The 12,274-nt window shown below is 48.3% G+C and overlaps 1 protein-coding gene across 2 annotated transcripts in view; it reads right to left on the bottom strand.

Moving 5' to 3' along the window:
* Positions 1–12,274, bottom strand: part of GDI2 (GDP dissociation inhibitor 2) — a 28,945-nt gene that overhangs the window by 968 nt on the left and 15,703 nt on the right. For both annotated transcript variants that reach the window (XM_059183723.1, XM_059183722.1), the window contains 6 exons: positions 8,824–9,022; positions 8,459–8,590; positions 2,981–3,080; positions 1,534–1,705; positions 266–410; positions 38–92 (listed from right to left, as the gene is read on the bottom strand). In XM_059183723.1, the coding sequence (XP_059039706.1) occupies positions 38–92; positions 266–410; positions 1,534–1,705; positions 2,981–3,080; positions 8,459–8,590; positions 8,824–9,022 (803 nt within the window). The remainder of the gene's footprint in view (positions 1–37; positions 93–265; positions 411–1,533; positions 1,706–2,980; positions 3,081–8,458; positions 8,591–8,823; positions 9,023–12,274) is intronic.

Genomic DNA, 12,274 nt, shown 5'->3' on the forward strand with positions numbered 1-12,274 from the left:
AGCCGTGCCCAGCGCCCGCCCCAGCCCGCGCACTCACCTGGCTCTCCGTCCCCAGGTCTTTGGGTACGAGGAGGTCACTGATGCTCACAAACCTGGAGGGAGGAAACGGAGGCCGTGCGTGAGCCGACCAAGTCCACCCTCGGCTCCGTCCGCAATCCCAACTCCCAGCATGCTGCCGGCGGCCCAGCAGCCGCCGGGGCTCACACTGCCGCCGAGTCGGAACTCGTGTTGCGTCGGAGCTCATCTCCAGAAACCCGTCACTCACTTCTGTTCGATTGGTTCCAAAAGCTCCAAAGCTGGTCTGATTTCCTTCTCGGGCTCCTTGGTCTCCACGGTGGTGCTGACTATGGCGATGTACTTGCCCTGTGCAGCCACGTTGTGCGCGGAGGAGATCATGCAGACGTAGATATCTGCGGGCGAGAAAGGCCACCTCACCGCCCGGCCCCAGCCTCCTGGCCACCCGATTCCATCGAGCCGAGCCTTCAGCTTCAGGGACACGCGGAGGCCGGCGGGGCCCTCCGGGAAGTATGCCCGGATCCAGCTACTTCTCGCCGACTGCGGGCCACGGCTCTCCCAAGCCAGGAGCTGCTGGGCCTGGACCCCTACCCAGAGGCCGCCCAAACCTGACTGCTCTGCAGTCTTCCTCCCCAAGGCCAGCATCTAGAAAGGCTTTCCAGCAGCTAAGAAAGGATTTACATAAAGGACCAAGTTTCTCAAGCAACCCGCAGATCAGCACAGGCTGTTCTTCGGTCCCACGGGTTCTCCCTGTCCGCGCGCAGCTCAGTAAGTGCCTCACCCCCCTCCCCCCATCGGAAGGGCGCCGCCAGCTCCTCCTGTCTCGAGGCTTCTCCTCACCCTGGGGTCTGCCTGGGCCCCTGAACATCCCTTCATTGCAATCCTAATCTTAGGTGACTATGTTTCTTACATGGAAAAATAAATACAGACAGCTCTGTTTAAAAGCTGATAACCCTTTTTAGTTTAATTTTCAATAAATAAAGTTAGGCTTCCGCCTGAAAGAATGGTGGGAAAAGGTAGGGGAGATCAAAATAACTGCTCGACGCAAAGAGATGAGGAAATACAGTTTTAGAAGTCAGTCCCGATCCTAACCAGAGGAAGCTGTTTTCCGGCACACTGCTAAAATCAAATTTAAGTATGAGCTCGACAAATAACGACCTAACAGCACGGTCACTGGCTCAAAACCACAGTGGGTTTGGGTCACCTCATAAGCCAGAAACCCCCGCAGGCCAGTGCTCGAGCCAGGAGACACTGCGAGCTCATCCAGTTCAGCCTCTCAGTTCATCCTTCTAGAACGAGAGACTGGAGGTCCACGACGGGGGACCAGGGAGGGCGAGGCAGGGCTCCAGGACTCGTGTGCCTTTCACGGGGAGGACTTAGGATCTCTCTGAGCTAAATCCATCACATCTTGTTTCCCACGGGTCTCTTCACAGAGCAAACAAAATTAAAAATCCGGGATGAAACACACAGCAAATTCTAACAAACTCCTACAAACATCTGCTGCTCTTCAAAACTCACCTGACTTCCGATTGACCTGGTTCTGGGGAATGATGATCTGGCAGGAGTTGGCGTCGTTGGTGTTCTTGATCGGGTGGCTGAGGATGCAGATGACTCTGATCACCTGGCCCACCTTCTCGACCCGGTCTTTGACGTAGCTGGGGTCACAGATGAGCTGCTTACAGCGAGCAACCTGTACCGAAACGTTGAGGTCCCATTGACAATAATCAGTGTCCAAAGTTTCTAGATAGAATACCATCTGTCACCTTCATAAGGTTAACCAGAAGTTATTCCTGAACTACAGGTAACTTAAAACTAGTTTTGCCAACAATCCCAACAAACTCTCCTGGGAAAGATCCATGGATTCGGAGCCCTGCTCAGGTGTGAGGGAACCGTGCACAGTGTTACCAAGTTACAGGTTTCAGAATCAGGCAGACAGCTTTCAAATCCCAGCTGTCCCTAACCTCAAACGTCATTGTTAGGATTCAATGAAATACTCTATTTAAGGGCCATTGTCATACGTGACTGCGCCCAGTAAAAAAATTCTTTGATCGCCTGAGAGGAAGAGCTGTGGGAAACAAAATGGATGGCGCTGCACTGAGACGCCCTCCGGGACAGATGAACTCCTCCCAACTGGCCCCTGTTCCCTGACACCCATCCTGGGGACGCACAAGGGAGTTACCAAAGATCGCAGTGATGAAGGTTCGCTCAGAGGGCCGACCAGTGACTACAGACTACGTGGACCTAACCCATGGAATACTCTTCAGGGACACCACTATTTTTCTATCCATAGCTCTGGAGCAGCTCTAACTATCTGTAAGAGTTGTGAGTTCATCAATATTCACTTTGCATCTGGGAAATGCTACTTGAAACTCCACCTGGCCGGCCCCACAGCTAAAACCCTTATTAAAGATTTTATTTATCTATTTATTTAACAGACAGAGATCACAAGTAGGCAGAGAGGCGGGCAGAGAGAGGAGGAAGCAGGCTCCCCACTGAGCAGAGAGCCCGATGCGGGGCTCGATCCCAGGACTTTGGGATCATGACCTGAGCTGAAGGCAGAGGCTTTAGCCCACTGAGCCACCCAGGTGCCCCTAAAGCCCTTATTAAATAATAAAATGCTCAGTAACCATCAAGTCCAAATTCAACCAATAAATTTTAAATGGTATAAATAAAGCTAAATTTAAATGAAAATCCAGGAGACAGGCACCAACCCACACTACATAAACACAGAACACGTACCACTAAGACTATCCATAATGTATTTCTCAGTCTTAAGCAATAATCAACATTATAGAAAACAGTAATAAAAAAAAAAAAAAAAAAACAAACACGCATCTTTAGCTCGTCCTTAGTATAAGAAACCATAAAAAGTGAAATCCGGCGTTGACGCCCAAATCACACTACATCAGCCCACATTTTCTTCACAAGAACATAGTATTTTTTAAATTGTGAAAACGCTACTTACCTCTCCTTCAGATTTCACACCAATCACTTTTCCATCCTGCACGATGATTTCTTCAATGGGTTTATTGAGCATGTATGTACCACCATAAATGGCACTTAGCCTAAAAAAATGTTAGAGATGACCATTTATAACTGTGTCAACTACTAAAGTTTTTCTTAGATCTTGAGTTATAGCCAATGTATATTTGCTCAATTTCCTTCCAGAAGGTGTTCATTTAAAAGTCATTAAAGCTACGATTACAGGAGAGCATGAGAACCAGAAACGAAGTCTCTCATTCACAGTTCAGAATACCACGTCCAAAAAAAGCATTGACCAGCGATGGGGAAACAGCTCGTGTCGGTCTTATCTTCCTGCACAGAAATAAAATAATAAAATAACACCAATGCGGAGTCCGTGGAGAGGGAGTAAAAGCAGCAGACACCGGAGAAATGACCAAAGGCACGAGGCAGCTGGGTGCGTGGCCTCTGTGGCGCCTGCCCCGAAGGAACCACCGCAGTCCCTGCAGCAGGAGCGCCTCTAGCCGGGGCAGGAAGCCGCGGGCCTGCGGATGCAAGGTGCCGCAGGACAGGAGACGCTAGCGGGGGGGCGGGGGGCACAGAAAGGGGAGCAACCAAATCTAGCAAATCTCTTCAAATCCGTGACTAACTGCAGAAGGGCCCATACGTGAGCCAGAGCGCAAGGAGCGCAGCAAGAACAGCAGCTGAGCGGGGCCGCTGCTGGGCACGGGCGAGCCCAGGGCCCGCGCGCTGCCGGCTCCGAAGTGCTGCCGGCTCGGAAGTGCGCGCTGCAGCGCCGGACACCGGTTCCCGCCGGGAGCGGCCCCTCCGGCCCAGGAGCCGCCCAGCTCGCTCCCGACGGACGCCTCCCGACAGACGCCTCCCGGCACGGACACTGCCCTCTCCGCCCAGCGAGGGCTCAGGTTAAACTTCCCAGGTGAGGGGCCGAGGACTTCCCCGCGGACTCCAACAAAGTCACCCCCCAGAGAGCGAGCCCGGCCTCTCTAGAGTGTGCCAGTCACCAGGCCCTGTACACACATGTACACACACGTACACACACGACACTAGCCAAGTGAGGAAGCAAGAAACGTGATTCAAAGTAGATTCGGGAAAAGCTGTCAGGACAAACCGGTACCCAGATTCGCGATGCTATGTTCCGAGGGGACTAACGGCAACTACTACAGATCTCTTCGAGGACAGACAGACACCCGCGTTCAAGAACACATTATTACAAATATACTCAGTGGGGCCAAAGTAAGTAAACAATCTCAAAAACAATATGTTTTAAAAACTTGAAGTTCTACATGCATAAAGTCCAGTACCAGAAAAAAAAAGTTAAAACTCACTGAATGGGATTAAATCTTGGGAAACAGAGAAAGGAGCCCGTGAACTTGAAGACTAATCAACAGGCATTATCCGATATGAAGCCTGGAGAAATCCAAAGACGAAATAAGAAAGAAAAGCTCTGCAGCGACGCCGGATGCCACCCGGCTTCCCGCAGGACGCAACCGTCCCAGACGGCGAGGACAGGAAATGGAGAGAAACGTCGGAGGCGGATAGTGGATTTTCAAATTCCCGATCTGACACGAACGCACACACCTGAGCAGCTCAGCAAGGCCCGAGCAAAACCAGAGAGGCGGGCCCTCGGGCCACTGCCCAAGAGGGAAGGGGTTCCCGGAGAGCAGCGGGAGGGACAGCCGCAGCGTCACCACGCACGGGACAGTGCGCCCGCGCGGGACGCCAGTGTCGGGCGGTGGCTGGGAGGTGCTGCCTGGAAACCTCTCAGGCCAAGCAAAGTCCTGCAGAAGTGAAGGTGACGGAACCCGGCACCAGCAGCCCCTCGACTACAAGAACGCCACAGCGCGCTGAAGACAAATGTCACGAGGCAGAAGTAAGGATTTCTAAGAAAGAAGAGCAGCGAACACGGTACCGTGGGAAAATGGTTCCTTTTCCTTCCCTCGTCGCTTCCTTAAACTGACTTTCAGGGCAGAAACGGCACCGCTGGACCAGGGGCTGAGCCGTGCCAGTGATCCGAGCGCAGAGACGTGACTGCGGAGATGCGACCGCAGCCGTGACAGCGCAGAGAGCGAGAAGGCCGCAGCCTGCTTCGACTGCGCGTACGGTGCTGAGCACAGCGTTAACTGCAAAGAAGCTGACAGGATGCACGCCACAGTGTGCGCAGCACTGAACTATGACAAATAAAAAGGCAAGGCCACAAAGCCACTAGAGGAGTTAGTCTAGAATCGTAAAAAATATGTGATGAATCCGAAGAAAGAGGAACAGAAATGGGGGGAGAAAAAGACAACGAACAAGACAACAGATCTAATCCCAACAATATCAGTAATTGTACTAAACATAAATGAGCTAAACAATCCCGTTAAAGGCCAGAGTTGTCGCACCGGGTAACAAAGCAATATTCAACTATCTGCTTCTACAAGAGACTCACTTAACTAGACAACCTTCCGAAAGTAAATACAAAAGGAAAAGCAAACAGGTAAGGTGGTATTTACCGTCTAACAGTGGAAAGGAGTATCAGCTGGCAAAAAAGCTTTGCATGGATGGGCCTGCACCGAGGCGGGAGACACACCCACAGAAACAGGACATACCATCAGCGCGGACACACAGGAGCTGCTCCATGGGCTCCTGCTACTACACGCAGCGCGACACGTGCAGGCTGCGAGCTCTCCTCAACGGCTCATTCACTCCCCAAAATGTCACTGACGTGACCGCCGACTCTGGGGCCCCCGGATGGCTCAGCTGGTTACGAGGGTTGCGAGAGCAAACCCTGCAGTGGGCTCCACGTTCAACGGGGAGTCTGTGCGAGTCCGCGCTATCCCTCTCTGCCCTTGCCCATCTCCGCACACATTCTCTAAAATAATCTTTTAAAAACCATTTTTAAAAATCTGACCATAGGGGCGCCTGGGTGCTCAGTGGGTTAAGCCTCTGCCTTCAGCTCAGGTCATGATCTCAGAATCATGGGATGGAGCCCCACATCGGTCTCCCTCAGCAGGGAGCCTGCTTCCCTGCTCTCTCTCTGCTACTTGTGATCTCTGTCAGATAAATAAATAAAATTAAAAAAAAAAAACAAAAACTGACCATAAATTATGCCTTGATTTCAAAAATTAAAATCTTACAAGTTTGTTCTCTGATCATCATGGAATTAAAATTAGATGTCCGTAATAATATGATATTTAGAAACATCTCCAAATGTTTAGCAATTAAACACTACACCTTCAAAAAAACCCAAGGATTAAAGCAAAAAAAAAAGAAGAAGAAGAAGAAACAGGGTACCATAATGAATGATACATATTTAGAGAGAAATTTTAGACCTTTTAAATCCTCATGTTAGAGACTAAGTATAACCAATGACATGTTTCAACTCTAGAAAACTAAAAGAAAATTAAACCCATGAAGGGAAAAGAAATTAAGAACAAAATAAAATCAAAAATAAGCCACAGAGGAAATAAATAAAACTAAGAATCTGGTACTTTGAAAGGATTCATAGCTGATAAAATCCTACCAAAAAAGAAGAAAATACAAATGACCGATCACAACAATGGAAGGTGGGAACTTCACTACAGATCCTAGACACTGAAAGGATAATTTAAAATATATTATGGGGTGGCTGGGTGGCTCAGTGAGTTAAATGTCTGTCTTCAGCCCAAGTCATGATTCCAGGGTTGTGGGATCGAGTCTGGCGTGGTGTCAGGCTCCTTCCTAAGTCGGAAGCCTGCTTCTCCCTCTGCCTCTGCCCCTCCCCATGCCTGTGTGTTCCTGTTCTCAAATAAAATCTTTAAAATACATACATATATTATGGACAACAGAAAATTCAAGAACTTATGTGAAATGGTCAAATTTCTTTTTTTAAGATTTTTTATTTGACAGAGAGACAGAGATCACAAGTAGGCAGAGAGGCAGGCGGGGGGCAGGGGAGCAGGCTACCCGCTGAGCAGAGAGCCCGATGCGGGGCTCAATCCCAGGATCCTGAGATCATGACCTGAGTCGAAGGCAGAGGCTTAACCCACTGAGCCATCCCGGCGCCCTGAAATGGTCAAATTTCTTGTAAAACACAAGAGATGAACTAAATGGGACATCTGAGTAGCCCGATTTCTAATTCATGTGTGTGTACGCACATGCACGCAAATTACATCCAAAGATAAATTAAAAGGAAAATACATCATGAGTAAGTGTTGTTTACCCTGAGAATGCAAGGCCAGTTTAACATCCCAAAATCAATCCACAATTCACCACAGCAATGCATAAAGAAAATGTGCATTATTAACTTAATGTCAGCACCTATTCTTAAGAAAACTCCCAGCCAGCCAAGAGTAAGAAGGAATTCATTCTGACAAAGCCATCGACAAAAACCCTATAAAAAAATTTAGTAATAAAGCAGGAATGTTCATTCTCAACAGCAAACAACTTTACAATAAAATTGAGACACTTTCATTAACAGCAGCATTTAAGTAACATAAAATACTTATGAACCAATGTGAACTAGGTGCTAGATCCCTACAATGAAAGCCTCAGAACACTGCTGAGACAACACCTAAGTCCACAGAGAGAGCAGCACCTTCAGGGGTTGGAAAACCGGTAGTAAGCTAATGTCAGCCCCAGCTGGCCTGTACATTTAAATTCAATCCCACTAAAATCCCAGCATTGTTTTCCTAGAAATTGACAAACTGTCCCAAAATGTATAGGGAAATGCAAAGGACCTAGAAGAGCCAAAACAATTTTGAAAAAAAAAAAAAAAAAAAAATTGGAGTGAATTTTCATTACTTGCTTTTACAACTTAATGTAAAACTAGAATAATCAGGGGGAGCCTGACTGGCTCCGTCGGTGCAGCAGGGGACTCCTGATCTGCGGGATTGGAGTTGGAGCCCCAGGCTGGGTGTAGAGATTACTTAAAAATAAAAATAGTCTTTAAGCGGCACCTGGGTGGCTGAGTGGGTGAAGCACCTGCCTTCGTTCGGCTCAGATCTGGGATCGAGCCCTGCGGCGGGCTCCCTGCTCAGCAGTGAGTCTGCTTCTCCCTCTCTCTCTGCCCCCCACACCCTACACCCCCACCCCGGCTCATGCTCCCTCTCTCAACTAAATAAATAAAATCTTAAGAAAAGTGATGGAACAAAACAGCTCTGTACGTATCTGTGGCCAAATGACTCGCCACAAAGGCACCAACACAACTGGAAAAGTCTTTTCAGGAATGGTGGGGACCGAGGAGAAAGAAGTCACAGACAGAGCAGCCGCGGGGGAGGGGGGGCACACGCGAGCTTCCCGGACTCCACGCTTTCTTGAGTGTCATGTTGGTCACACATGTCTGTACACCCAAACTGAACTTCTTACAGTACCTCTGTGGTTTCGTTATATAAAGTTTATTCCAATAAAAAGAAAAGCACCTCACAGCTCACAGACCTCTCATCCCTCCCGACCGCGCACCCGTCTTCCTGCAGAAGAGGGGACCACGTTAGCGACGGGCACTGACCTTGCAAATCCCTGGGGCAGCTCTCCAAGGCCATAGAGGGGGTAAAGGTACGGGCTTTTGCCATATCTTGCCAGAGACTCACTGTAAAGTTTGATCCTATTAATGGTTTCACAACATGGCTGATCTAGGTAGCTAAAATAAAGGAAATAAATATTAGAAAATAAGTATTTAAATGTTTTTCTGAAATCATTTTATTTCACTACTTTCGTATTTTACCTAAAAGGTCCTAACACTAATTTACAGCTGGAACCTTCCATAATATAACATGGCTATCTACTCATTTTGTCAGAACTTCCTTTTTAGAGAACTGAGAAATTCAGTGACGGTCCCAAGAAAAACAGAAATCTGCACCGCGGAAGACTTACTCATCGGTTCTGTAGAGAGCCAGGGCATGGCCGGTAAAGTCTATGACATCTTGTCCCAAGTCGAATTTCTTGTACACCTCTCGCATGGCGGTCTTCTTAGGATCGATGCCCTCAAAAGTTCGGGCATCGTTTTCATCGAAGTTGGCAACGTACACTAGGAATTTTCTGAAGCGACGTTTTTCAAACAGGCCCATTAAGCCTAAAGAATTGGTCAGAAAGCAAACATTCACACGAGGACACCGAGGAAAAGAGAGCGAGAGGCCAGGTTCAACACGCAGGCCGGCTCGCGGCCCTCTCCCGCCGCCCCTCTCCCGCGCTCCTGCCGTCCCCGCGCTTCCACACCAACCACGTGATACAAGGAGAACGTGACCTTGGAAGACTGAGCTGCAAGACACCCAGCTGACGTTCTTCTGACAAGTCTGATCTGTACCCGCCAACTGCCGAAAATTCTGAACGCTCCTCCCTTCTCTGTATGCTAACGTCCACTCCGGCGTTTCGGGAAAGGCCGCGTATGCCGCCTGCCGCTTACTTTAATAAAGTTCTAGCTAATCAGCTGGCCGCTCTTCATACTCAAAAAAGCGGAGTAGACAGGTCTAAACTACTTTATAAACGCTCCGTTCTCTTGAGTCAGGAGTCCCCGGAGTGTACAGCTGCTAGGGAGACAGGCCAAAGGAAACAGCGTTCTGGCTTCTTCTCCTTCCCCGAACCGTACGACGGCTTTAGAACAACCCTCTCACCGAACAGTGCACTGTTCTGGTATTTTGGATATTACTTCCCCCAAGACCACAGATGAAATCAACAAAACTCAAAATTAAATTGATCATGAGGCCATTAATGAGAGCTGACTACATTTAACATGTTTAAGCTGTATTTACAACCTAATTTTAAAAAATGGGACGGGGCCCCTGGGTGCAGTCAGTAGAGCCTGGGACTCTTGATCTCAGGGTCTTAAGTTCAAGCCCCACACTGGGTACGGAGCTTACTTTAGATGAATGAAAAAATAACTTAAAAAAAATTAAAAAACAAAAAAATGGGACAGAATGCATACACAGTAATAGTAGAAGGCTAAAAAAATATATTCTATGACCTCACAAACACCAACTTACATTTAGTTGTCAGGGTAAAAATAAGATCGCCGAGAGAAAACAGTTCAATTTTCAGCTACTGCTCTCCGATGATGCCTTCCCGATCACCCTATGTGAGCTGTGCCCCTTCCTCCCTCTGTCCGCACAGCATTATCACCAGCTGATGAACTCTTCCTTTTTCGTGGCCTGTCTCCCACTAACTGAGGCTGGTTGTTTGCTTTCCCCTTCTGCTGAAGCCGCCCTGCCCCAAACCTAGAAGGGTGCGTGGCACGTAACATGGGCTCCGTATTCAACTCGCGTACGGTCTGATGCAAGCAAATGTAAGAGAGGTCGAATTATTCACGTACTGGATATACAATTTGGAAAGAAAAATGTTCAACTGTATCATAAAAGGGTTAGAAAAAAATCTTTTTCCAAGTTACTTGGTTTCCTGAGTCGGACCTTAACATCATTTCAAATATTTTACTTTCCTTCACTCACTTGCACACTGAGGTTTATTTACAGAACAAAAACAGAAACAAAAACCTTAGGTCAAGACATTTAAAACATTAAAAGTGACAAAATCCAGAGCAGTTTCATGGAGAGAATCAATGAAAGTTTTCAACAGGTTTAAGACCTGACCAGAGAATGGAAGAACACTGTTAAAATGTCCATACTTACGCAAAACAATCCACAGGTTCAATGTGATCCCTATCAAAATACCAACCACATTTTTCACAGAACTAGAATAAAATACTAAAATTGGTACGGAACCACAAAGACCCTGAACAGCCAGAGCAACCTTGAGAAAGAAGAAAGCTGACACTATCACACAATTCCAGATTTCAAGATTTATGACAAAATTGTAAAGATTAAAACAGTCTGGTACTGGCACGAAGAGACCCACAGATCGGCGCATCCGCACAGAGAGCCCCGAAATAAAGCCACACCCGTGCAAGCAATTAATCCGTGACAACGGAGGCAAGGGTATCCGGTGGGGAAAAAGACAGTCTCTTCAACACATGCTTCTGGGAACACTGGACAGCCACATGCACACCACACACAAAAATTAACTCACAACGGACTAAAGATCTAAATGTACACAGGAAACCACAGAACATCTAGAAGAAAAGACAGGCAGGGACTTCTCGGACACTGGCCGTAGCAACAGTCCTCTACATGTTGGGCCACACCAACACAGACAGCTTCTGCCCAGGAAAGGAAACCATTAACGAAGCAAAAAGGCAGCTACGGAATGAGAGAAAGTATGTGCAAATGATGTCTTTGATAAGGGGCTAAATCCAAAATACATAAAGAACTAAACTTACACAACTCAGCACACACAAAAAGTAATAATCTGATCAAAAATGGGCAGAGGAACTCGACAGAACTTCTACTTCTACTTCAGAAGACAGACAGACACAAGAGAAGCTGCCCCAATCACGCCGTCATCGGGGAAATGCGAATCCAGACCGCAGTGCCATCGTGCCGTTTGTGGCAACGCGGAGGGACCCAGAGGGTATTATGTTAAGTGAAGTGAGAGAAAAAAAATAGGATTTCACTTACAGGTAGAACATAAAAACAGACTAAATGGATGAACAAACCTAAAAAAGCAGCAGCAGACCCACAGACACAGACACAAACGGACGGGCGCCGGGGTGGAGGCTGGGAAAATCGGTGAAGGGCAGCGGGAGGGGCGGGCCTCGGTGGCGCCGGGACCCCGGCACAGGGACGACTCTGAGTGCGGTGGGAGAGCTGCACCAGCGCGGGGCGGCGGCAGACGGCAGCCCCACTTGGCAGCGCGGAGGGCAGAGACGTGCTGAATCACCGTGTTACACGCCCGAAACTAATACAACCGTGTGTGTCAACCATGCTTCAATTAAGGGGAAAAGACCAGAACAAACTTTTGACCGCAGCATAAAAAAAGAAAAAAGAGTGAGAGCGGAGACCCATGTCAGAGCACACTCGTGAAGGCGAGCACGCCGCACCCCCGCTGCCGGTGCGCCCCGACCTCACTCCGCCTGCTCCGGGCCGCCGCGGCCCCGACGTCTCGCCGCTCTGCACCAGGAAAGGGCTGATGGCCGAGGTGGCCTGTGGGAACATGGGGCTCGCAGCAGTTCGGAGTCAGAACAAACACACAAGCGAGAGATTTAAATTAAGACAGAAGATTTTGCTGGACCCACTTCCAAGCCATTCATGAAAACGTCTCGAAACATTTCTGAACTTATCTATGTTCAACATGACTTTAGAGGCCAAAGACATTTCTCACTGATGTGATTCAAGTAACACTTGACCAATCAACAAATATTTACTGGAACCCTGAGGTTGCACATGAACTTCTCCACTTCTACACCTTCCCTTATCCCGTTCATGCTGCCGAGGGTTTT

The sequence above is a fragment of the Mustela lutreola genome, chromosome 8 (assembly GCF_030435805.1).
Source record: "Mustela lutreola isolate mMusLut2 chromosome 8, mMusLut2.pri, whole genome shotgun sequence".
NCBI lineage: Eukaryota > Metazoa > Chordata > Mammalia > Carnivora > Mustelidae > Mustela > Mustela lutreola.